The sequence below is a fragment of the Cupressus sempervirens genome, chromosome 1 (genome assembly GCF_028749045.1).
Source record: "Cupressus sempervirens isolate cs-2001-9-10 chromosome 1, ASM2874904v1, whole genome shotgun sequence".
NCBI classification, from domain to species: domain Eukaryota; kingdom Viridiplantae; phylum Streptophyta; class Pinopsida; order Cupressales; family Cupressaceae; genus Cupressus; species Cupressus sempervirens.
In genome coordinates this window covers 854,278,504-854,303,895 of record NC_143118.1, presented here as the reverse complement: position 1 = coordinate 854,303,895, position 25,392 = coordinate 854,278,504, and the positions used below count along the sequence as shown (strand labels likewise).

Genomic DNA, 25,392 nt, shown 5'->3' with positions numbered 1-25,392 from the left:
TAGGATGAAAGGGGTAAGAAGAAACAAAAATTGATTGAGGTTCTAGAAAAGGCTATAGAGAAAGCCTTACAAGTGCTTCCAAAAGGAACCAAGTATTTTGGTGATGCCAGAAAAAAGTTCTTAATTAATCAAGCTACTCAAGAGGAGAGGAGACCCAATGGTTTAGAACTGTAGTCCATGATGATGGATGACAAAATTATACAAACTAAAGAATTCATGAAGGATTATGATTTTATCAAAGGTGAAGAGTTCAAAATTTTTCTATATAAACTCAAATAGAATGAACTTTCTTTGCATGTAAAACCTGGAGACATAGATGAAAAAGTGTCTGAAATGGTGCAGAAGCTCCAAGCCTATGATCTTAACAGTGAAAGCCTCATTGTAGAGGAGGCTAGGGAATTGGTACAAAGGAGTGGTATGATAGTTTTCCTAGGATGGGATATTAGTTCATCATTCTTACTTGATCAAATGAGGAGACAAGAAAAATCAATCTCTTATGAGGAGATTAATCCATTTGGTGAGTTGCAGGGGGAAAGATTTAATATAGATAGTAATACAATGGTTATTTGGAGTATAGCTAAAGAATTAGAGAAGCCTACCCTGATGGGAATTAAAGAGACACTAGCAGGTAATGCAATTTTCTATAATGCACATTCAACTTCTTCAAATTAAATTTACAACCTCCAAATGATTGCTACTATGCAAGGCAAGAACAAGATTGATATTCTTAAAGAACAATTGGTGCAGACATATGAAAAGTACCTTGATGCCCGGAAGAAGTGTGAAGAGGAAATGAAAAGAACATATGTTCTACAATAGGCTTTGGAGGAGTTAAAAAAGGAGAATGAAGATTTGAAAAGAGAAGAAAGGTCACTAAGGGAGGTACAAGAACAAAATATTCAAACTGATGAGATAGCAGAAGAACCAGATCTAGTAACACATATGGATGTGGAAGAATTTGAGATTAGCAAGGATGCAGAGATCAGGACAATGGAACAATTTTTGATTCATAGAATCATTGCTTTAAAGAGAGCCTCTATAAATGTACATAGTATGTACAATACTCTACAGAGTAATGAATACCAATGCTCTGAGCCTTTATCACTATTATCTCCATTATTTTCCTAGTGGGGGACATACATTCATTTCTTTGATAGGTTAGTTCCTACTCAAACAAAAAAAGGAACTACCTAAGGAGATCATTGTTCCTATAAGGAAAATGATTCATCAAGTTAAAGAATTAAATTCATTCTTTAATGGTAAGATCCAAGCAATAAGGGGGAAATTGAAAAGCATAGCATTGGGTACGCTAGATTTCATTCCAACAATTTTGAACAATAAAGGGTATGTCAAATCTTGGAAAGAGTGGTCTGAATCTTTTGATCTAATATTAGACCATCCAATATTTCTAGCATTTTCAAGGGGTGAATCAAGTGCTCATGTTGTATATGATATGATTGATATGACATACAAAATTGAAGCAGATATGAACAAAATTACTAGAGAGGGTAAAACCATCATAGATGCAAAATAGACTAAAAACATCAGTGAATTAGAGGTAGTTATAAATACAATGTGGCATGTTGTGGATACAGATATTTCCATCTGGGAGGTTATAGTAGATATCAAAGAAATCCCTTCAGTAGAAGATGATTAGCAGAAAAGATGGTGGCCCAAGGGAATCAATTGGAGGACAAGTGTTGCAGAAGAATATCAAAGAAAAGTTGTTCATCATAATAGATTACCTTACCTTTGTAGAACATTCACCATGGGTAATGCTACTGTTAGAACTAGAAGACAGACTTAATGATCACTTGCCAATTGTCAAATTTTGTAATTGTTTCCCCTTTTTCTATTAAAAGATGTTACAAAAGGTTTCAACAAATTGTAATGATTATCTTAATTTTTTTTATCTTTTGTCTTTTGCAATGAATCATGATGTAACCATTCTAAGCCTAAAGCTTGTTGCAACTCAAGTGATATAAATATGAGTTCCCAAGGCTTAGAAATGGTCTGATCTGTTGTTATTTTTTAGATTAAGTATAATTTTCTTAATGAGCACAGATTGTTCCAACTTTGTGTATTTCTATTATGTTTTGCAGTCAGTAGTTCTCTATGACATTAATGTTAATGAAAAGTGTCCTATTCTGAGCTGATATTATGGCCTTTGCACACGTCTCTATTATCTCTTTTTTTGTTATCAAATAACTAAATCAAAAGAAAGATACAAAAATAACATTGTTTCAACAATATGAATAGAGTAACAAAAATCTTGAACTCAAATCAAGAGAAAGATTTAAAAAATAACATTATGTCAACAATAGAGTAACAAAAATCTTGAACTCAATTTTTGTAAATTGTAATTGCAATATGACTAAATATGGAAGAACTGAAGTAGAGTATACCTATAAATTCCTTAGAACTAACTACTACATTACTAAATCACAATTCACTTCATTGACTCAGTCTCAAATGTGATGCTTCTATATCCCATATTGGCTCTAGATCCTAAAACTGACTAGTACTAATAGGTTCCTCTTCATTCTAAATCAAGTATTCAAAATCCATAAAATCTTCATCTTCATTCTAACTTTGAGACCCAAATTCATCATTTATGTTGGAGTTAGCAATAGAAGTAGAACCATCATCTTTTAAAGTGTTGCAAAGGCCTCGTCTTTCATCTGTGGAATTCCTAATGGCCAATGACCTATCATAAGGAAAATCTTTAACATTGTATTGAGTTACAAACAACCTCAAGCAAGTTTCCAAATTTTTGTCTACTTTATTTCTGACATTTGATTTCAAAAACCCCAATGCACTGAAAACTCTCTCATCTTCCACCAACCATAATATCATTGTTTGACATAAATCAGCAAGTTTCAAATATTCTGATATTGAAATACATAATACTTCACTCTGACTTATCCTTTTCTAGAGCCTTGTTATTGCACTAGGATCGAATGGATTCTCAAAGTTTTCCATCTGTTGTTTCATACACAATGCAAAAATTTTACATTGTTTTTAAAGATTATTTGAATCTAAGATTCCTTGTATTAGCTATCCATTGCAATCTATATGCTTTGAAAACTATGTTATCAATTTGTCAAGTTTATTATGAAACAACTTTGCATCACTTGGATTATGTCCAAAGTGTTTCCAAAATTGAGGAAACACACAATTCATGGCTTCAAGAATTTCTTCTCGAGGGAATCTTTTACGAATCTTACTTGAAATTTGGTAGGAAATAGACTTCACATTTTCACTAATAGATTTAACAATCTTGTCAAAATCATTCTTTCTAACTGGTAGTACTCTGCCTCTCTTGGTTGTTTTATATTGGTGCATTGGTATTTCAAATCCTTTCACAAACACACATAGCTCATTTTTTCCATTGAATCATAAAAAATTCTCAGCATGATTCAAATTTGTAATTATCTTCCACCTTGAAAAAATTGGGCTATGACCTAAGAGATCTAAATACAAAGAATCCAGAGTCATGCATCTCATTTTATATAAATCACAATACTTATGAATATACATAGTCTTGTCTTGGGATTTCTTAACAAGTTTGTTCATTAAATCTAGCATGGGAAGAAGATTGGCTAAAGTTAATAGGTTCTCTATATCACTTAACTTATTTAACAAATCAAGAGCTTTGTCCACTATAAGGAATTGCTCATATAGAACTCCAATCAAGGATTGATATTCTACTAGAACTCATTCTGTTGGTCAATGAAAAGATATCCATCTAGTCTCAACATCCTTAAGAATCTTATTTCCTATTGTTACTCCCTTAGAAAAAATCTTAAATTTTGCAAAGCATTTAGGACTTCTACAAAAGTACAAGTGGAGCTCATAGATTAGATCTTCAACTTTTGACACTATAGGGAAAGTACTTACAATCTTATATGCTAAATTCATTTTGTGAGCCATGTAATGTATGCCAAGCATGTAAGGTGCAATACTAGTTTGTAATCTTGCACAAAGACTAGTCCTTTTCCCTTGCATTATTACAGCTCCATTAGCTCTAACACACACTAACTTCTTTGCAATTGTCAAGTCATCCATACCAACAATTTCATTCAAAGATTTCTTAACTTCTAAATATAAATTTTTTGCAGTTGAATTGGCCCTCATTTTATGAACACAAGGTAGATTAGCTTGACAGACATGATCTTTTATAGTATATACATGCATATAGACCCAAGAAGTGTTATCTACCATAGTGACTTCATCTAAGGATAATGAAATGAACTTGGATTCTTTTACTCTCTCCTGTACATTTTTCTTTTCCACCTTAGCAAGACAGCTTGCCATTCCCTATCCAACATATATTGAACAATGTGACATAGGATAGTGAGGAACTCTCAAAAAAGATGATAAATTAGTATATTCTGAAAAGTCTCTCATAGGACACCCTCTACATAGAATATGAAAAATAACACTCATCTAAACAGTCTTTTCCAAGTTTGCATCATTAGCTACATGTTGAAGCCCATCTTTGATTGGATTGCCACTACTGCCACTACCAATTATCGCTATTTTCTTGAAATGCTCTTCATATTCTATGGCATACTTAACATGAAGGAATTCTTCCTTCGATTTCCATCTCACTACCGCTACTTCCTTTCAATCTATGATTTTTTTTTTCATAAACCTTACCAATATGTTTTTCTATAGTGTCGAGCTTTAGTTGGAACTTTTTCTCTCTTTTAGTTTTCTAGGTACAAATCATACACCTGCATTCTATTGGTGGTTCATCATTGTTTGTGACTAGTTCAATAAACCAATACTTTGCTACCCATTCAACCTAGAAAGTCCTTTTCATTTCCCACTCCTGCCCCATTTTTACATTCCATTTTCTTTTCTTCCTACCAACATCAATATTATCTTCTGTTACAACATCTTCTATTGTGTGAACATTGTTATCCTTGTTTGATGCATTTTGATTCAATTGAGTAACAACCCAGTCTTCTAGTGGTGGTGAGGTATAGTGATTTCCTTCTGCGCTTGTACTTGCACAAGTTGGTGGACCATAAATATTGTCAATTCCAAAGAAATCCTTTATGGTAGTATCTCTAAGTTTTCAAGATTTTGATGTAAGATTAATCCCTTCACTGCTCGTGGGGGTCTTACCCTTGTCAACATGTAGCCTTCCATTGAAAACCCCTTCAATTTCACTTCCCTAAGACTAAGCAATATTAGTTATAGACTCACCCTTCCCTGACATATCAATCCATTGACAATCTATTTACTTCCCTAAGAATAAGCAGTATTACTTTCAGACTAGGAATTGACACTTAAAGAAAAATAGTTAAATTTCAAATTTGATTTTTAATAGTTGGTGAATTGACATTCCATAGAAAAGGAAATAAAGGTGGTCAATATCCATGCATACAAGCTTTAAAAACCATTAATATCACCAGCAACTTCCAACATTGCATCCACTTTTTGAAAAATTTCTAATGAAAATGAGATAAGAAAAGAAACTATAGATAAGCTTCTTATTAAATTAAACTAGATAAGCTCAAGGAGAGTATTTTACAGCACATACCATCACTTGTGGAAGCTATCTCTAGAGTCTGAGTCACGCTCGCAATGTGTCCTGCGCTGCCAAAAATTTGATGGAATGCTAGCGGTATTTAGTGAATGTCTCATTGCTTGGGTGAATTCAGATTTATACATATTACAAATCAATTACCAATTTATCATGCTAAACGAGTCGACTCCACGAAAAAATCAAAGTGTGTTGGCAAAACGAACTGACTCCTCCACTTTTGGTAACATGAAACGAGCTGACTCCTCCATGGTAAAATGAAAGTGGGATGGAAAATTCCCCCATACTGCATAAAATGGAAACTTGAAACCCATTGAACATTACTTGATAAGCATTACCTAGTCAGCTGCGTGAAAGGCAAATATCGCTAGGAAAAAACTCAAACGTAACATTTGCCTTGATGATTACAATGCTAGGCAACTAGGTAAACCCAAAAAAGCTTAGCGATGAGGGAAACCATGGAAGTGCTCAAAAATCACCAAAAATAACACTAGAAAAAGCTCAAATTAATCACCAAAATATGAAAATTTGCCACTATATTATACCCTAATGGTCATATTTTCACATTGCTTCCTTTTGCTCCTGTGAAGATATGATGGCCATTAGATCTTGGGACTTCTTTGGATATTTATGAGTGCATCTAAGCCATTTGTGTGGTTAGGTAAATATCTTGATCTATGGTTGTGTTTTATTCATTAATTGGGGGTATTTTTGTAGCATCTAGGCCATCAATATTCAAATGCAGATCTACATCAATGGTTCATACATTTTCTGGGTAGATTAGATCTTTTCCATACAATCATTCTATAATTTTTGCGATGTGTTAACTTGCGTATTATTCCATCCCACATTTTCTTTGATAATGGTGTAGATTTATTTGTTGTGGCTATGGAAAGTTGCAAGGATCATTTATTCAAGGAAAACTAGCATTTTGGGGCTTGTTCCATGGTGTTAATGTATCTACATGCCTCTTTATTACATTTAATGATCAAATGATTTGGATTTGATCCCTTATGGTTGGATACATTGATTTTTGGTTTCCTCCTATTATTGTTACATTTGGAGTTGTTCCATGATCAAATTTTCTTCTGGATTTGTAGTAACTACTAGGTTTATTGGTTGAGTTTGGTATAGGGAATAAAATATGTTAGTTATGTCTGAGCTATAAAGGAAAATTTTGAAAATTTTGTAAAGGGCCCTCTCTATTTCTATGGCATTGCTCTAGCTTGCTACTATAAATCCCCTTTGCCTCTAAATTGTTTGACATTTTGCCTTATCTCTTTCAACCTTTGATGTGTACTGCAAGAACTATTTTCCTCTCATTGACGTATTGTAGATATTTGCAATATTACATGACTATATCTCTTTTTGGCCTATAAATGATATATAAGTGAATCTCATTTTCATTGCATCATTTATTTTGGTTTTCTAAGCTACATGTGATTGTTGGATTAAAAAAAGTTTGGATGTGTATATCTTTGGGTGTCATGATGGTTCAAAAGTGCATATATGGGTAGAGATTGGTTTGAACACTCTATTTTGGTGCATCACCTCTTTAGAATAGATTAGGTAGATTATGTTTCTTTTATCTCTTTCTCCCTTTTCCTCTCAAGAGTAGTTAGGTGCACCATGATAGAAAAGGAAGTCAGCCTTCTTTGGAGACTCAACCTCATAGTTCAAGTCCCACGGCTTGGAGGTTGTTTCCATGTTTCACAAGGTTGTCCTTAGGTAAAAACTTTGGACAAGGATGCAAAATTTTGTGACAATAGTTTTTGGCATGCTCGATGGGACAATATTCAAAAAAATTCAAGTCTACTAGTGTCAAAAGGAAGATTTCAAGATTAATGATGAGAAGATAGTGTTGCTCTTAGTATTATAGGCCTTCAAGAGGTTCATCCCACAAAGCACTTGGTGACTCTACACCCTTCACATCTGGTTCAGATTGAGTTGCAGTGATTCATGCCCAAAGCTAAAACAAGGGTATCTTCTAGAGGTAAATTTTAGTACCAAGAGCTTTCATTTTCAAATCCTAGAAAAAGTAAGACTAGAGTATCTTTATCAATGGTTAGGAGTGCAACAGTAACAAATATGCCTGCAAGATCCATCTCTGCTCCTCCTATTGTTAGATCTCAACCTAGGTTTCTTTCTACTCATATAAATACACCATTATTCCATATGGCACAACCTAGAGCTCATGCTTTTGCCACCTTTAATGGTGGAAGTCCTCTACTATTGGCTCAAAGACATGATATACCAGTATCAACCATCAAAATTGTACTTGAATTGACTAGTGAAACTTTGATTTCTCCCTTAGGACATATCCAAGAAGTTTTAAATGTTTGCAATATACATGGTGTTATAGAAGATGATGTTGTTGTTAGGCTTTTAGCTTCATCCTTAAAAGGGAAGGCCTTGCAATGGTATAGAGGTTTGTCTCATAACTCTATTACTGATTGGTATGGGTTGGGAGTCAGATTATGTAAGCACTTTGTAGATAAAAGTGGTCACCTATCACTCTTGGAGTAGTTAACAACTATCAAGAGAGCCCCTCATAAATATATGACTAATTTCAATTATAGATTCCAAAAGACATGGGATATAATACCCACTGTAGTCAAGCCTTCTCCTAGTAATGCTTTTTTGTATTACCTCAAAGCCTTTAATAGTGATATTGCTACTAATTTTCAATCTATGAGAGGAGACACCTTACCTAATGCCCATCAAATTGCCATTAGGATAGAGAATATATTGATACAGGGAAGAAAATTGGCTCCAAGCCTCCTATGCCCTTCTTCCTAGATATTCCTAATCATAGACCTCTAATAGCCCCTATCCCTACTACATCTACATGTCAACCTCTTGCTATAGCTCCAATAGCTTCTACATCTTCCAATGTGCTAGATAAGATTGAGGCTATGATGCAAATAATGATGCAAAAAATAAACAAGAAGTTGCAAGACCAAAGTTCTAATCTAGGAAGGAAGCTAGAGGACAATCTCTCAATGGTCCAAAAAATGGGTAATAAGACAATGGCTATGGAAAGGTAGCAAGCTCAAAATTTTAGGCCTCCCCAACCTTCTTCTCATAATCCTACTTGTTGGTGTTTCAAAACGCTAGAGGATTTTCAATTACCCCACTAAGAAAGTGACATATCTAAGAGCAGCTAACTCCCATTTTCAACATGCCATTTTTGACAATAGGCCAACTATAAGGCATGACCCTTCTTCTACTTTAGGCTCTACTAAACCTAGGTGGGTAGACCTCAGATTCAAATGATATCGTACTAGTGCAAAAACATATCCTTGAATCTATTAAGAAGATTTTACCCTTATTTCTCCTAAAGACTTATGAAATGACATGGACCTACAGTAGCTAAGTGTAGATCTATGGATCTCAGAAGCTGAGTGAGGGTTCAACTTTTATGCCCACTTCAAACATGAACAATTGAATTTATTTGAATAAAAGATTTGTGCAAATGCCATTCATATCAGCTTGCATCTGATTTAGTGATCAATGCCTTATCCATTGAAACATACAGTCATTACCAGCAAGATGACCTAACTTGCTTGCATTACAATCAAGTTTATCAACTAAAATACTCTAATCCCATTCTTATGCAATATCCCCTTCATACACCCAAAAACCCTATCAGAACTATGAAGCATTTACTTAACTGCTTGAGTCAAAAGCAACAAAGATCTGATACATACTTCATCCAAAATGTCTTAAACCAAATGAACATTATCCATTCAATTACAAATTTAATAACACATGAAGAATTAGGAGACAGAATTAGAAAACTCATATAATTCTTGTAAATCCCCTTTTGTATTTATCCTTGGAAAGATTAAATATAGTGACTAGTAACACAAAATGAAACTCAAGATAATTCATATGATCTAGCATCAATATCCAGTACTTCAAAATAACAATGCATAACATGAAATGAAAATCTGCACAGGGTGGATGTGTGGCCTTCACTGCTAGAGCTCAACTGAAAGTTAGGAAGTAAAACCATCTACAATCTTGGTTTCAACAGTAGAACTAGAACCCTGCTGGTATTACCCAGAGCAAATTGCCAACCCCTAAAAATGAGAAGAAGAATGAAAGATATAGGAAAGAAGAAATTTCCTGGATTGAATCTGAACATGACACTTGTCCACCCAGAAAACCTTCTCAACAGGTTAAAACCATTTTTTTAATCTTTTCCCTCTAACTGAAAATCAAATCCCCATCATTTTACCCTCTAAAGGAATAAAATATCTCAAAAATCTAATGATGAAAGGATGTAACTGATTTTTGTGCTGAAATGAACTTGGTAAAAGTAACAAATCAATTACAGTACGATCTTGAGAAGGAAAAAAAAAAAAACCTCAAGTTGATTCTCTTCACTCTCAAATTTGAGCAAACCTTTAAAACTCTCCTATAACAAACTCTGATGATTAATGATCACACTTGCCTGTTCTGTTGCCAATGCCCCAAATTTTACAAATTGACCTGTAGCTTAAATTGGTGAAGATCTATGCATAATCTGACTCCAGAAATGGAAAATTCAGCTCTTCCCAGTTCCGACGGTATATTGGAGCACCCATTTTCCCTAGAAAATACTCCAATTATGACCTTCTGAAGATCGGCCCTCTGTTCATGGCTTCCACATATATTTTGCAAAATTTAAACTTTTATGAAGTTTAAACTATATAAATTTTCAAACTTTATCAAAATGAACCTGACGTGAGTTTGAAGAAAATAGTAAAATATTAAACATTTGAAATTCCCAAGAATTTTCCACCATTCTCTATCTGGGTCAAACTAGGTTTGACCAAGCCTTACACGTGTCATCTTCTGATTTGCTCCTTCAATGCACAGTCATTACCCAGTCACTCATGCCATGTCATCATCACTACCTTGCTATACTAACTTCCTTGCAACTCTCCCATAGTGAGTTAATGACAACTATTGGATTCACCACATGGCGCAATCTGGTGCATCTTAGAAACTTGCATGCCACATCACCATCTCCTGGACCCGCTGCCACATGTCATCACTGCATCAATCCTCGCCATGTCACTATGGTAACTTTCGTGCAACTTCTATTTGGCAAGTTAGTGATGACCTCTAGTCTGGACATGTGTCGCGATCTTGTTCCATCTGAACTCACTTGTCTTCACCAGATTTCTAGATTTTCTCAGTGACTCGCTATGTCGCTAGCCAAATTTTTTGGATTTTTTGACTAGCGACTAGCTGAATTTTACCTTCTCTAATTACCTTTCCTACTGACATCATTTTGCTCATTATGTGTGTTCTATCAAAATTTTGTTATGTTTCATGCCAGCTGTCCTTCACCTAACATCATCCTTCTTTCTAGCATCCCAATTGGGTTGAGCCCACCACATGGCCATTCATGTCCACAAAAGACTCCGTTTCTTTAAGACATTTTAATAAATGAGCACTTTTCTATTTATATTGCCAAAAATTTACAGTATCCCCAATGTGGGATTAAAGTTTATCACCGTTTTTGTTCTTGTTCCTCTGCCTTTGTTGCAGTGTTGGCTCTTTGCACATGCCTCTACCTAGCGTTTGCTACGGGTTGCTTTCTTCAATGCAAAAACTTTCTTGTTTGTCTGCATGGGTGGTCTCTTTATAAGCCTGCGACTTCTTGTGTGGGTTTGTTCCTTCAAATTGTAGAGGCTTTTTATCAATGTGAGCTCCCCTATTTAAGCAATGGTTTGTCTTTTGTTAAAATGTTGACTTCAATGGAGGCTCCTATTCTATGTTGAAGACATCCCCTACCTAGTCGGCTGCTCTTCTAGCATATGGCATCTATTCTCTACTACCTTTGACTACGCGGGCTCTTTGTCTTGAGCATCTTCCACTGTTGCTTGGTGTGAACAACTCTCCTTTTAGCTACCTACGTGGGATGTATTTTAAAAGACACCTCTACATTTTCTAATGTGGGACTCCTCTTTCGCTGGTGGATTCCCTTTAAAAACTATGACTTTTTCTTGATGTGATCATTCCTCAATTGTGGCTTACCTTATTTGCAATTTGGTTTCTTTCTTAACTATGTGAGCTACTTTCATTGGGCAGCTTCTGTTCTTTTTTAAATTGCAACAACTTCCTTTTGAATGTGTGTCTTTTTTATGGTGTTGACTACCTACAAAGGCATCTTCCCCTCTTATTTTGTGGGCTTTGTACCTGCTAGAAATGTCTCTATATAATGTGTGGTCCTCTCTTTAAAAATGATGGTTGTTCTTTCTTACAATCATGGAAGCTGCTTAGTATGCTTTGTGTTTATTTTCATTATTTTTTTATTCTCTTGCACTGAATTGTTGTAGAGCTCCTTGTTGCGGGTTTCCTTTTAAATGCCATGGATGTTCTTTTTTTTTCTTTAAAACCTTTGACCTGCATTTTTGTTCCTTGCTTTATGTGGACTGTGGGTTATCATTCTCCTTCACTGGGCATAGCTGTGGACGATGGTTTGAGCAGGCTCCCCTTTCAAAATGTATGATGTTTCTCTTTTGTTTTTACTGGTCTGTGCCTTTCTTTCATCACTGCCTTCCATAGTCTCTAATGTGTGTTTCACCTCTCTTTTTGCATAGGGTATTTGGTTTAATTGGTGGCTCCTCCCTTTTGTAATTGGCAATGGCTAGCCTTTCTTTTCAATTTCATGGACGTGATTGTCGATGGCTTGTTTTTTTCTATTTTCCATGGCTTTGACTACTCTAGAATGCATGGAACTGTGCTTCTTAGCTGTGGGCTCTATTATTGGCATGCATATTACCTCTTTTCATATGCTTGAAGCTCTATTTATCATGCTCGAGGAGCTTTTCATGGTCAACGGTTCATTTTAATGCGTAGGCACTCCGATCTGTGACTGGAGGTTTTCACTTGAGACATCTTCCTTCAAACATGCATGCATTTTTTATTTGCAATGTGTGTGTCTTTATTGGACGTGGAGTTCTTCTCCTTTTCTATGACTTATAGCCTCTTGGTTTAATATGATGCCTCTATTGACCATTGGTGGCTCACTCTTTTCACAATATGGATCAATATATATATATATATATATAGCATTTACTTTCTCAGTAAGGATTTACCTGCACAGCCTAGGAGATTCCATTGTCTGAGGCACTCAAAAATGAAGTCAACAGCTTCATCAAGTCCCTCTTCTTTCTTTTGACTATGGCTTTAAAACATATTGTCCTCACAAATGTCTTGTCCTTCATCTGATGAAGTTAGTTGGGCCCCAAAGTGGGTTCGACTAAAAAATTTTTTGTTCCCGAACAACTGAATCCTCAAACTAATCCACTGACCTTCTCAGACTGATTGGAAACAATTTTGACCACAGATTGATTGTTAAAACTCGCTTTACCACTGATTTGCAAACTGTTAATTTTCATGTCAAAAGGTCTGTTGACTGCCTTTGAAAACTAACTCAAACCTCTGATTAGGTCCTAAAACTTGGCACACTGATTCTTTGTTCCCCATTCTTCTACTCTATCAAATCTCCTCTCATGATAAATTCAAGGTCAAAAGATATTGACCATCAAAGTCGCCTCTACAGAATTACTTGCACCAAAACATGTCAGAATACCATAAACTAGGTTTTGATTTAGCTCAGAAAACTAGGCAAATGGGCACATGGGAAGAGAAAAATTGGGGTATTAAATATCTATCATGAGGTGAATATGAATATGTGATTTTGGCTCATGATGAATATCTGGGCACAAATGGTGAGCATTCAAAGTGGGCTACTTGGATTTCACAAATTGGGAACAATGACAAGAATCAATTTTTGCAAATGGAATGGACCTGGAAAAGTGTGCATATAGATTCATCATGACCTATAAATTGGCACACTTGAAGCATTTCCAAAGGAAAATACATGAGTAAAATCTATTCAATCTTACCAATCATAGATTAGGAGTTATAACACCATGAACAGGGGTATTGACAAATCTCCAAATGCTGACACCAGTAAAAATATAGAAATTTCATTTGGAATTGCGTTTCAAAACTGATCAAACAGATTCATCAAGACTTAAAAATTGAAACATAACAAGTCTCTAACGTGTACAATGCAACGCAAAAATAATTTCATCATTTTGGTCAACTGGGTCAAAGTTATAGCACGTCAAACAGGGCTTCCCAAAATTTTGCGCAATTACACAAATGCACAAAACAGTAACTGACCAACTTTGAGTTATTCGAAACCTAGTCAAACATATTCAAAATGACTTGAAATCTGAAACATAGGTTCTTAGGTATGGAAACTAGACACTCTCAAAGTGGCGAGTCATGACACAATTCTAGGTGAAAGATACTCAATCACAAACATAGCCTCCTATTGCAGTTTGACACTTGGTGAAAATGCAAATTTGGAACTAGCTCAAAACAAGACTTCTGTAAAATGACTCAAAATTTCAATTTAACTTCATGGAATAGGTAGACGCACTAAATGGAAAGTGTTAGAAACATTAAACACCTTAGGGGCCTCATAGGTATAGCCAGGTACATATGCAATTATGGGCATTCATAGGGCTTGGTTTGACTCAAAATTTGAAATGGGGCTAAAAATGAAGCATGTAATTTTTCATCCCAACACTACTTATAATAGGCCTATTAGAAATATTGCTGCAACAAATGCAAACCCAAATCCAATGAGGGCATTTGTTTCCCACCAGAATTTTGTCCCTCTTGTAGATATTCATGTAGTCATTGCATGTACAAAATGGCAGAATCATTCCTAGCATTGACCACACAAGATCCATATGTTGGATAGCAATATAATGATCCTCGGTCTACTAATGCTACCCATTTACAGAAACTAGGGGATTGTTCTTTTATGAATTATCAAGTGGAGGAACATGGTAATATAAACCATGATTCCATTGCTCACAATACTAGGAGCAAGAGAAGAGCCATATAAGATGCTATACCTTCCCCCCCTAATCAGGCCTCAACTTCAAACATGATACCTCACATACAAGTAGGAAATGATCAATCAAATACCTTTTAGCATTAAAGGAAAAATAATAACAAAAAGGATGTGAGTGGTCCTCAAGTTGTTCCATCTCAACCTCCTACAAATGCAACTCCCAAAGCTTCTACCAAAGTGCCTAATGTACCATTCAATGTGGTAGAAAAAAGAAGAAGACAAATATAAACATTTCTATGTGGGATGTTGTCGCTACTATACTAATGCAAAAAAGGTTGCTACAACAAGAATTGGAGAACATTGAACCAAAGGATCAGTCCTCAAGAGAAGTAAGTTCCACAATCTAATACAACCATCAAGGGATATGGAAACAACTAAAAAGGCTAGACCTACTCCATTTTATGTTTCTTTGATTATAGGGAATAAGCTAGTCCACAATTGCATGATTGATTCAGGGGCTAGCAATTTAGTGATGCCTAGGTCTATTGCTGATGCTTTAGAAATGAAATATGAGCCCATTGTTAGGGATGTATTACAACTAGATTGTAGTACTGTCAAAACTATAGGAATCCTTAGAAATGTGGAAATGGCCCTACATGCATGCCCTAGTTGTATTGTAGTCCAAGATATATCAATTGTTGAAGTCAAGACACACTTTGCTATCTATCTTTCAAGAGATTTCACTACCCAAATAGGTGGCTATATATCTTTTGATTGGTCATATATGTTTTTTAGAACAAGATATGGAACCAAGGCTTCAATCAGAGTAGAGCCTTTAGCCCTACATCACACTAAGTCCTATACCCCTAGCCCCATAAATAGGAATTGCACCATTTATGAAGAAGAGGAAAGACACATAGTAAATGAGTCTACTACTTCTCAAGCAAAGATACCTAATTTTCTCTTAGATGAATGGGCTAATGCATACCAATTTGATCCTATGTCAAAAACCCTTGAGACAGGCCTTGGTACATATTGTATATTAGAAAAGGATGCTCTTGTCCCTAGCCTTATGAAGATCAAAGATGATATGAGTGGAATATGGAACATGTACTTTGATGAATCAAGAAATAAAAATGGATCAGGGGTTGGTATGATGTTGATTTCTCCTGCACAAGAAAGGTACTACTTCTCCTCTAGGCTCCAATTCAGTTGTACTAATAATGTGGCTGAGTATGAATCCTTGATTTTGGGTCCCCTACTTGCTCAAAAAAGAGGAATTCAAGCCTTAAGTGTATATGGAGATAGTGATTTGGTGGTTAATCAAGTGAGAAATTAGAATATCACCAAGAATGGTTTTCTCAAGTCTTATAAACATAGAGTATGGGATTTTCTTGAAAGTTTCAATGCATTTAATATTCAAAGTATCCCTAGAAAAGAAAATAGATATGTTGATAGACTTGCAATATTGGGTGTGTCTTATAATGTGCCAAAGAACATTGAAGCTAAAAAGAAGCAGCAGATTAAGGTTGTGATTAAGCCTTCTATCTCAAACAACAACACCAATTGGAAAGTGTTTAAATCTAATGAACAAATTGTAAGCTTTTTGTAGAATGAAGTAGAGTTTTCAGATAGAAACTAGTCAAGACTATAGGATTAGTATGGTGATCAGATCATTGATCTCAATTCCAAAAAGTTTCCTAAGTGTCTTATTACCTTAGAGAATGTCTTCAATCTTGATGACCAAGCAAGAGATAGAGGCATGAGCCTTGTTGCAAGCAAAAATGATCACACAATAGTCATAATTGCTTATGGAAAATCCTTAAACATGGGAAAGGTATGTTCTAAAATTGAACAAGAAAGTGTTATTCATCTATGTCAAGAATTTAATGATGTATTTGCTTGGACATATGATGATTTGAAGGGTTTTGACCCAAGTTTGTTTTAGCACACCATAGATTTAATTGATAATGTCAAACCAATAAGACAAAGATAGAGGCCGATGAATCCTAAAATTGAACCCTTGATGAGAAAAGAGCTATCCAAATTGATTGAGGCCAATATAATTTTCCCTATCAAAAACTCATCATAGGTAGCAAACCTTGTTCCTATTAGGAAGAAGAATGGAGAAATTAGATTGTGTGTGGACTTTAGGGACCTTAACCAAGCTCCTTGTAAGGATCATCATCCCCTTCCCTCCATGGGAGAAATATTATCTAAGGTTAGCAGCTTTGAGAGGTTCTCATTTCTTGATGGATTCTCGAGTTATAACCATGTGCTATTTAAAGAGTCTGATAGATACAAGATTGCATTCACCACAAAGTGGGACACCTATGCTTATAATAAAATGCCCTTTGGATTGACTAATTTCGGTGCCACTCTTTAGAAGGCAATGGAGATAGTTTTCAAGAATATGATTGAAAATTTTTTGTCGATCTATCTCGATGATATTATAGTATATTCTAGGAGTGTGAGAGATCATTTTGGCCATCTCAGATAGGTGTTTATAAAATATAGAGAGTTTGGTGTGTCCTTAAATCCAAGCAAGTGTGTGTTTTCCACTAATAAAGGAAAATTATTAGGGCACGTTGTATCTAAAGATGGTTTAACCATTGATCCAGAGAGAACTAAGGCAATACTTGCTCTCTCTCTCTCTCTCTTTTTAAACATAAGAAAGGGCTACAAATTTTTCTAGGTAGGATAATTTTTGTGAGAAGATTTATTCCTAATCTTACTACCATGGTGAAACCCCTTACGGCTATGCTCAAGAAGAATATGGTCTTTGCATGGACCAATGAAGGGAAAGAAAGTTTTTAAGAGATCAAGACAACCATAGCCTAAGCCTCCACTCTTATTAATCCAAATTTTGAATAGGATTTCATTCTTTATACTTTAGGTGGTGAGTTAAGTCTTTCTGTTGTCTTCCCTCAAGAAAATGATAAGGATGAAGAATAGCCCATAGCCTTATTTAGTGAAGGGCTTAAGAAGTATGAAGACAAATATAGCTATATGGAGAAGCAAGCCCTTGTAGTTATAAGAGCTTTGAAGAAGTTTAGACACCTTCTATCACACAACAAGATCCATTTACTAGTACCTCATGCAAGTGTGAAGGACTTTCTATTGAGTAAAGACATTAGTGACAAGAGAGCTAGATGGGTCACTAAGGTGATGGAATATGATGTTGACATTTAGATCACCAAGTTGGTAAGAGGGAAAGGATTATGCACACAGATGATCTCATCTTAGGAATCAGATGAGGAAGTTGCTATGATACTAATAGAACAACAAGAAGCAAGAAATGATAATCCAAGGAATTAGATGGATGATATGATGACTTTCTCATCAGGCAATAGATATCCTCAAGGATTGGATAGAATTAAAAGAAGACAATATAGGTTGCAGTCAATTCCTTATGCCATAGTTGACAATATCCTTTTTAGAAGGGATTTTAATGGAGCTCTATTGAGATGCATTGATATAGACCAAGCTAAAAGAATAATCAGAGAGCTCCATGATGGTCCTGGTGGTGGCCATTTTTTAGCAAGAACAACTGCAATGAAGATAATGAGAGTTGGTTACTACGAGCCATCCTTGTTCCATGATTGCCATAGACATTTGAGAAGGTGTGAAAAATGTGCTTTCTTTTCTAGTAAAAAAAATCTTATAGATTTTCCTCTCCGCCCTATTCAAGTTGATCAACCTTTTTCTCAATGGGGATTAGATTTCATAGGCCCCATCAATCCTCCTTCTAGCTCTGGTTATAAATGGATTCTAGCTACTATAGATTACTTCATCAAATGGGTAGAGGAAATTGCATTGAAGGAGGCCACATAATCTTCATTTGTTGAATTCCTTGATGGAATTGTAACCAAATTTGGTGCCCCTTCAACCATTATTTTAGATAATGCAAAATATTTTGTTGGAGGCTAGATTTGTGCATGGGTAGTTGATCATAATATCTACTTGAGCACATCCTCCAACTACTATGCTTAGGACAATGGATTAGCTGAGCCATCCAACAAAAATCTAATTGGGATTATGAAAAGGATTATAGAAGATAACCATAGGTGTTGGCATTAAAAGTTAAAAATAGCACCATGAGCTAATAGAATAATGCCTAAAAGAGCCATAGGAAATTCCCCTTTTATGTTGGTCTATGGCTGAGAAGCTAGGCTTCCTATTTCATTGGAATTTCTTGCTCTTGAACTATCCCATCAATTGGAACTGGTTAAAGAGGATGCTATGTCTATAAGAATAGTAGAATTGATGGAGTTAGAAGAGAAAATAAATCAAGCCATACAGACCTTGGGAGCACATCAGCAATAGGTGAAGAATTCTTTTGATAGGAGGGCTAAGTTCAAAAATTTTAGAGAGGGTGATCTTGTGTTGAAATGGGATGCTGACAAGGCAAAACTAGGGAGGCACTCAAAATTTGATGCACTATGGAGTGGTCCCTATGTGATTATTATTTGCAAGTAGGCCAATGCTTTCCAATTAAGTAAGTCTAATGGTAAAATTTTGCTTATCCCAGTCAATGGGATCTATCTCAAACCATGCTTCTAATGAAGGTTAAATTTTTCATGTGCATAAGTAGTTTAGTCTCCTTTCTATTTGTTCCTACCTTCCAAGAAGTGCACACACACATTTTTCTAGAGTTCTTCTGAGCTTTTTGGAGCTCCATGGAGGTTTTTTGTTCTTTTCTAGTTGCAAATTTTTTGTTGGTCGTAGGTGGAATAACACATCAATTCTTAGTAGTGACTCTATGCCCAATGGATTTCTTAAGGCCACTCGTCTATGCTTCGTGGGAAAGCATCCTCTCTGAGTTGCCAAGAATGTTGGCTATTTTAGCCCCCATTCAGCCCATCATTGATAACCAATCAGAGAGATCTTCAATGGCTCGAATTCTTTGATATGGGTTAACATGCTTTTTAGTCGAGTTAACATCGTATGTTAACGCAGTACCTTCATATGCTGAACTAGTTCGATTCTATCATGTGTCGAGCTAGTTCAGTCTCTTAATTGACTGAGTTGGCTCATTTTTCCTTCATGTGTTGAGTTGCAAGTTAACACACATTTTTGTGCTGGGTTAACATTCTATGTGAACCATTTTCACTATTTTGAGAAGTGACTCTTCAACCACATATTGGGAAATGTGCCAAAAAATGAATGCCAAGTGGTGGGCCAGTTCCTTTAGTGCATATACTCGACATTAGATTAAGGATCATCTATGGTTGTCACTATGTCACTATGCAAAGTTGCAAGGTAGTTATTTCATGCGACATAGCAAGCACTTGCCAAGTTGGCTCATTTTTCCTTCATGTGCGGTATTGCATGTTAACGTGCATTTTCTACCAAGGTTAAAAATTTTCATTCACCATAATCATTGTTGTCTCTTCAATTGAACATTCAAGAAATGTGCCAACCAACTGTTACATGCCATGTGGTAGATCCTTCTTATGTTGGGTTGCTTTTAATTAGATGGTGCTCATATTTTTGCATTGCTTCCTTTTGCTCTTGTGAAGATATGATGGTTGTTAAATCCTAGGGCTTCTTTGGATATTTATGAGCACATCTCAGCCATCCATGTGGTTACATAAAGATCTTGATCTATGGTTGTGTTTTATTCATTAGTTGGTATTTTTGCAGCATTTGGGTAGTCAATATTCAAATGGAGATCTACATCAACAATTCATACATTTTCTAGGTAGATTAGATCTTTTCCACACAGTCATTCTGTAATTTTTGTAGTGCATTAACTTGCATGTTATCCCATCCCACATTTTCTTCAACAATTGTGTAAATTTATTTGTTGCAGCCATGGCAAGTTGCAAGGATAATTTCTTCAAGGAAAACTAACATTTTGTGGCTTGTTCTATCACATTAATGTATCTACATGCCTCTTTATTACATTTAATGATCAAATCTTTTGGATTTGATCCCTTATGGCTGGATACATTGATTTTTGGTTTCCTCTTGTTATTTTTACATCTAGAGTTGTTCCATGATCAAATTTTCTTCCAGATTTGTAGTAACTACTAGGTGTAGTGGTTGAGTTTGGTTTAGGGTAGAAAATATCTTAGTTATGGCTGAGCTATAAAGAATAATTTTGGAAATTTTGTAAAGGTCAAACCCTCTCTATTTCTGTGGCATTGCTCTTGCTTGCTACTATAAATCCCCTTTGCCTCTAAACTATATGACATTCTTCCTTATCTCTTTCAGCCATTGATGTGTAGTGCAAGAACTATTTGCCTCTCATTGGTGTATTGTGGATATCTGTAATCTTGCATGATTGTATCTCTTTTTGGCCTATGAGTGATATACAAGTGAATCTCATTTGCCTTGCATCATTTATTTTATTTTTCTGATTTGCATGTGATTGTTGTATTAAAACAAGTATGGATGTGTATATCTTTGGGTGTCATGATGGTTCAAAAGTGCATATATGGGTAGAGATTGGTTTGAACACTCTATTTTGGTGCATCACCTGCTTAGAATAGATTAGGTAGATTATGTTTCTTGCATCTCTTTCTCCCTTTTCCTCTCAAGAGTAGTTAGGTGCATCCTGACAGCAAAGAAAGCCAGCTTTCTCTAGAGAGTCAACTTCATAGTTCAACTCCCATAGCTTTGAGGTTGTTTCCATGTTTCACAAGGTTGTCCTTAGGTAAAAACTTTTGACAAGGGTGCAAACTTTTGTGACAACAATTCTCTCATTTTGAGTTTATTTAATATTGTTAGAGCGTGTTATTTTTGTGAATGCATGTTCATGAATAATAATGGAGCCAATAGTCTTATTGTGTTGTTATGATTGTGTGACCTTTCAGTTTTGGTGTTTGCCTCGTGTTAATAAATTTCATTGATGTTCAAGTTGGAGAAAGGATCACCTATTGTTCCTACATAGCTTCATGTCTTACATGAGTGCACTTTTCATGGCCTTGTGATTTGATGAGAAGTGAAACATCTTTTGGTTATTAATGTTTTCCCATCAATGGAATTGAGGAAGTTTTGCTCCTATTTTCATTGGTTTCATACTTGAGCTTTTAAATGATTTAACTCACAGACGTGTTGTTACTATCGTTTATGTCTGTTAGGAATTTCCCTTTCAAGTTATTTTATTTTAATTTCTCATTACCTTGTCTTTGTTATTTTCTTTTCTAACACTTGGTCAAAATAGTAATTCATATAGTTGGATTGGTAAATTGTATTCATCATAAAATAAAAAATACCAAAAAATATATCTCTTTTCTGGTTAGTTTTCAAAATAGCAGATCAAACATCTCATTTGAAATTGGTTGAATTGTGAAATTCCTCTTCATGAACATACACATTTATCTTCAATTATGAGGATTCTAGTAGGTAAGATTGCCTAGAACCTTGGAAATGATCCTAGATTAGCTTTTCAAGAGAGGACTTCCAAAGGATTCCTATCATTAAGCATCATGCAAAATGACATCTCAATAGAAGTGTTACTAGAAGGAGGGCCTCAAACCATTCAGAAGAGAAAAAAAACTCACTATTTTGAAATTCATAAGTTTTTGGGGAGGTGCACATCTCAGAAGTTGCATATGTGTGCAGGTGTATTGTTTTAAGAGAGTGGGCTTCTACAGAGGTGTGCATTTTCCAAAATTGACACAAACTAGAAGATCCTAATCCATCATCTCCATTTTAGTGAGCTTTTAGATCTTTAGATAGTGAGCCAGAGTTCTTAGAAATTAGTCATTTTTGTAAGCCTTGTAGTGATAAAGGATTGTCCATAATTCTACCAATTCCATTCCAAATTTCATCATCTCTAGTTCCACCTATGAACTTGTTGGTGTTTTGAAATGTTACAAGTTTCAAATTACCCTGATGAGAATATGGTACATCTAGGGGCAGCTAACTCCCATCTTTAACATATCATTTTAGACATTGAACCAACTATAAGGCTTGACTCTTCTTTTACTTCAGGCTCTACAAAACCTAGGTGGGTGGACCTCAAATTCAATTAATATGGTACTAGTACAAAAACATATTCCTGAATTCAATTAATATGGTACTAGTACAAAAACATTTTCCTAAATCTAGTAATGGTAGATTTAACCCTTACATCTCCTAATGACATATGCAATAACATATATTTGCAATAGCTAAATGCAAATCTATGAAATTCACAAGCTGAGTGAGGGAATGTTAGAATTGTCATGAAAGAATATAATGAATTAATGAAACTTGCATAAGAATGTTAGCCAGAATTGAAAAAAGAATAAAATGATTACAAGGCTTGAAGGGTTGAAGAAGTAATAATGAACAACTAGATTCCACACACAGAGAAATGATATGAAAATTTTAGTGTAAATAAAAATGGTGAGAACAGCATTCAGCCAAAAAAAAATCTACAAATGAGAATACAAAAGAGGAGAGGAGTACAACCGTAAGGAAAAAAAAGCTTTGAACTAAGATGGAAGCAGGTAGCCTTCAAAGTGCAGGATGATAAGTGAGAGCAGGAGGAGAACAAGAAGGAAGGACATGAGCACGCAAGCAAGGAGGGAGCAACAACAAAGGAGGAAGCAACAGGCAACCTAGGAGGGAGTTTTATTTTTAAAGTTTTAATAATTAAGTTTTTTTAATACAAAGTGAGTTAGGATAGAAAGAAATTGAGCCAAACAAAAAAATAGCATGAAAAATGGAGCACCAAGTAGTATTCAGGAGACCTTGAGGGCTCTGCAATGTCCACTTATGATTAAACAAGCTGAAGCCAGATTTGATGCTTAGCCCTTTATCTCAGAGGATGATGTTAATGTATTGGTGTATTTACAGACAAGCTTCAAGCAATGCATGGATTTCTAATTTGTGTGGCGAATACCATGGGCGACTTTTTCAAGACTCCTACAACCGTTGCAGCAAACCTAAGGAAGGAAATGGTTAAATATCTTCAACAGAAAAGTAAAGCCTGTGTGATGAAATATGTGGCAAGTTTAGAATTTTCAAGCTCCCGAGAAAGCCCTATTGAAGTGGTAGATGACCTGATTGAAAATTTTGTGCATAGCAAGAGAAATATATTTACCAAAGTATCTAGCTAGTTTTTTGGTGAACAAGAAGAGGACAAGATTGATGACTTTGTTTATGAAATGGACAAAATGGGTTTCTAGGTAAAAGGACAGTGAGAAGTTTTAGAAAAGGAGCTCCTGAAAGCTATTGACCCGGGCAATACCTATCACTGTGACATAAAGTTTGAGTCTAGCGAAGAGCTTGAACTCCACAAATGTTTGTGCATGTTGTGACCATTACATTGTGCTAATGAGGGATGCAGGGATGTATTTTGTGCAATGTACGCAAAAGATCATGACACAACATGCCCCTTAAAGCTAGTTCCTTGTGAACAAAATTGCTCTACAATGTTGAACAAGATTGAAATGGACAAGCACTGTATAACTAAATGCCCTATGAAATTAGTAAATTGTCCTTTCTATCAAGTTGGTTGTATAAACACTATACCTCAGGCATCAATCAAGGAACATTGTGTAGAATTTCTACAGTCACATTTGTTCTATGTTCTCCAATTTTTACAGAAGTAGGAAGCATCGATTGGAGATATGACACAAAATGTTCTATTGTTGGTGAAGTCTCTTTCTCCTAGTCAAAGGTTGGAAGCTGTGGATATAGGTTCATTATCTCGGATAATAAGGGAGTAGGAAGCAAGAATGTAGATTGTAGACCAAATCAATTTTTTGCAGGATTTGAAGGCCACTGATGTTTCTGCAGGCTTTGAAGGCAAAAACACGCTATGATTGCCTTTGAAAGTTATCTTTTTGAGCTTGTGAAATTCATCTAGAATCAAATTCTTTGCTAATTAACAAATGTAAGAGTATGATCAAGGTTGAGAAGATTAAAATTTTTTAGGGAATTCTTTAAGGGATGAGTTTCTTCATGTGTTTTTAAATTCTAAGGAGGGGGGAAACTATTTTATGTCTAACATGTCCATAGTGTATTGAAATAGATAATCAACAAAAAACATATGGCTTAAAACTGAGCACCAAAAAATACCATATAAAGGCACATGAAGTATCAAAGAAAAGACAGTTAAGAAATATCATAGATTAGAAGTTCCATGGAGCACCATTGTTTTCTCTATAAAATCATTGCAACCATTAAAAACATGAAGAGCAGATTTAAAATCTAAGACAATGTATGTAAGGAATGGACATTAAACTCAAGAGTAAAATTAATATAATTTCTTTTTCCCTTCACCCACTATAATCTAGATCTAAGTGCAGCAATAAATTTAGAAAAAATAGTTTTAAAATATTATAAATGAAGATTTTAATGACTTGTAAAGAATAAAGTATTTTTTTGTTAAAACAAGGAACTGATTAATTATTTTAAAGTCTATGAAAGAAAGTGTTAAGAGCAATAAAAGTATATCTATTTTTTCTTTGTTTTGGCGGAAAGCCTTCCAAAACAAGAAAAAATGGATTAGATGATAAAAAAAACTCTTTGGCGGTAAACCTTACAAAGAGGGTTAGAAAAAAAACTAAACATGTAGATTGAATAAAACTTGACAAAAGAAATAGGAATGAATTGTTTTCTTCACTTATCCTCTCAAAAAAATTATCTAATATGGTAACCTTCACTAAAGCTCAAAACAAGGATTAGAAAGCTCTGATACCATGTAAGAAGATTAAGAACAAAATGAAATGAAATAAATCCAAGAGAGCTTGATGTGAAAAATAGTTAACATAAACTCAAATTCAAAGAAAGCATGAAAGAATGAAAAACCCCCAATAAATCAACAAGGGGAGACAAAGATTTTGAAAGGGAAAAACAAAGAAAACCCCTTGTGAATAATATGAATGAGGAAAATGCCTAAAGAATGAGAGAAGGAGATAGAAGAGAGAAAATGGAGCCATAGGCTCATTACAAGAACTACATAGTGATTGTGTGTTGAGAATGAGAGAGAAGCATCTCTTATAAAGAGATGAGA

General features: G+C 35.1%; 1 protein-coding gene across 1 annotated transcript; it reads left to right on the top strand.

Moving 5' to 3' along the window:
- The first annotated feature begins 333 nt into the window (after nucleotides 1–333).
- LOC149580528 (uncharacterized) lies at nucleotides 334–23,986 on the top strand. The gene is made up of 5 exons (XM_089804873.1): nucleotides 334–402; nucleotides 529–628; nucleotides 23,229–23,425; nucleotides 23,561–23,571; nucleotides 23,722–23,986. Exons 1-5 carry the CDS (start codon nucleotides 334–336, stop codon nucleotides 23,984–23,986), a joined length of 642 nt encoding a protein of 213 aa, XP_089660999.1.
- The last annotated feature ends 1,406 nt before the right edge of the window (nucleotides 23,987–25,392 follow it).

Coding starts and splice junctions, on each gene's coding strand:
- LOC149580528 (XM_089804873.1), top strand. CDS start 334: ATGGTGCAGAAGCTCCAAGCCTATGATCTTAACAGTGAAAGCCTCATT. Junction 403..528: donor TAGAGGAGGCTAGGGAATTG/GTACAAAGGAGT, acceptor GGTGAGTTGCAG/GGGGAAAGATTTAATATAGA. Junction 629..23,228: donor AATTAAAGAGACACTAGCAG/GTAATGCAATTT, acceptor GTGTATTTACAG/ACAAGCTTCAAGCAATGCAT.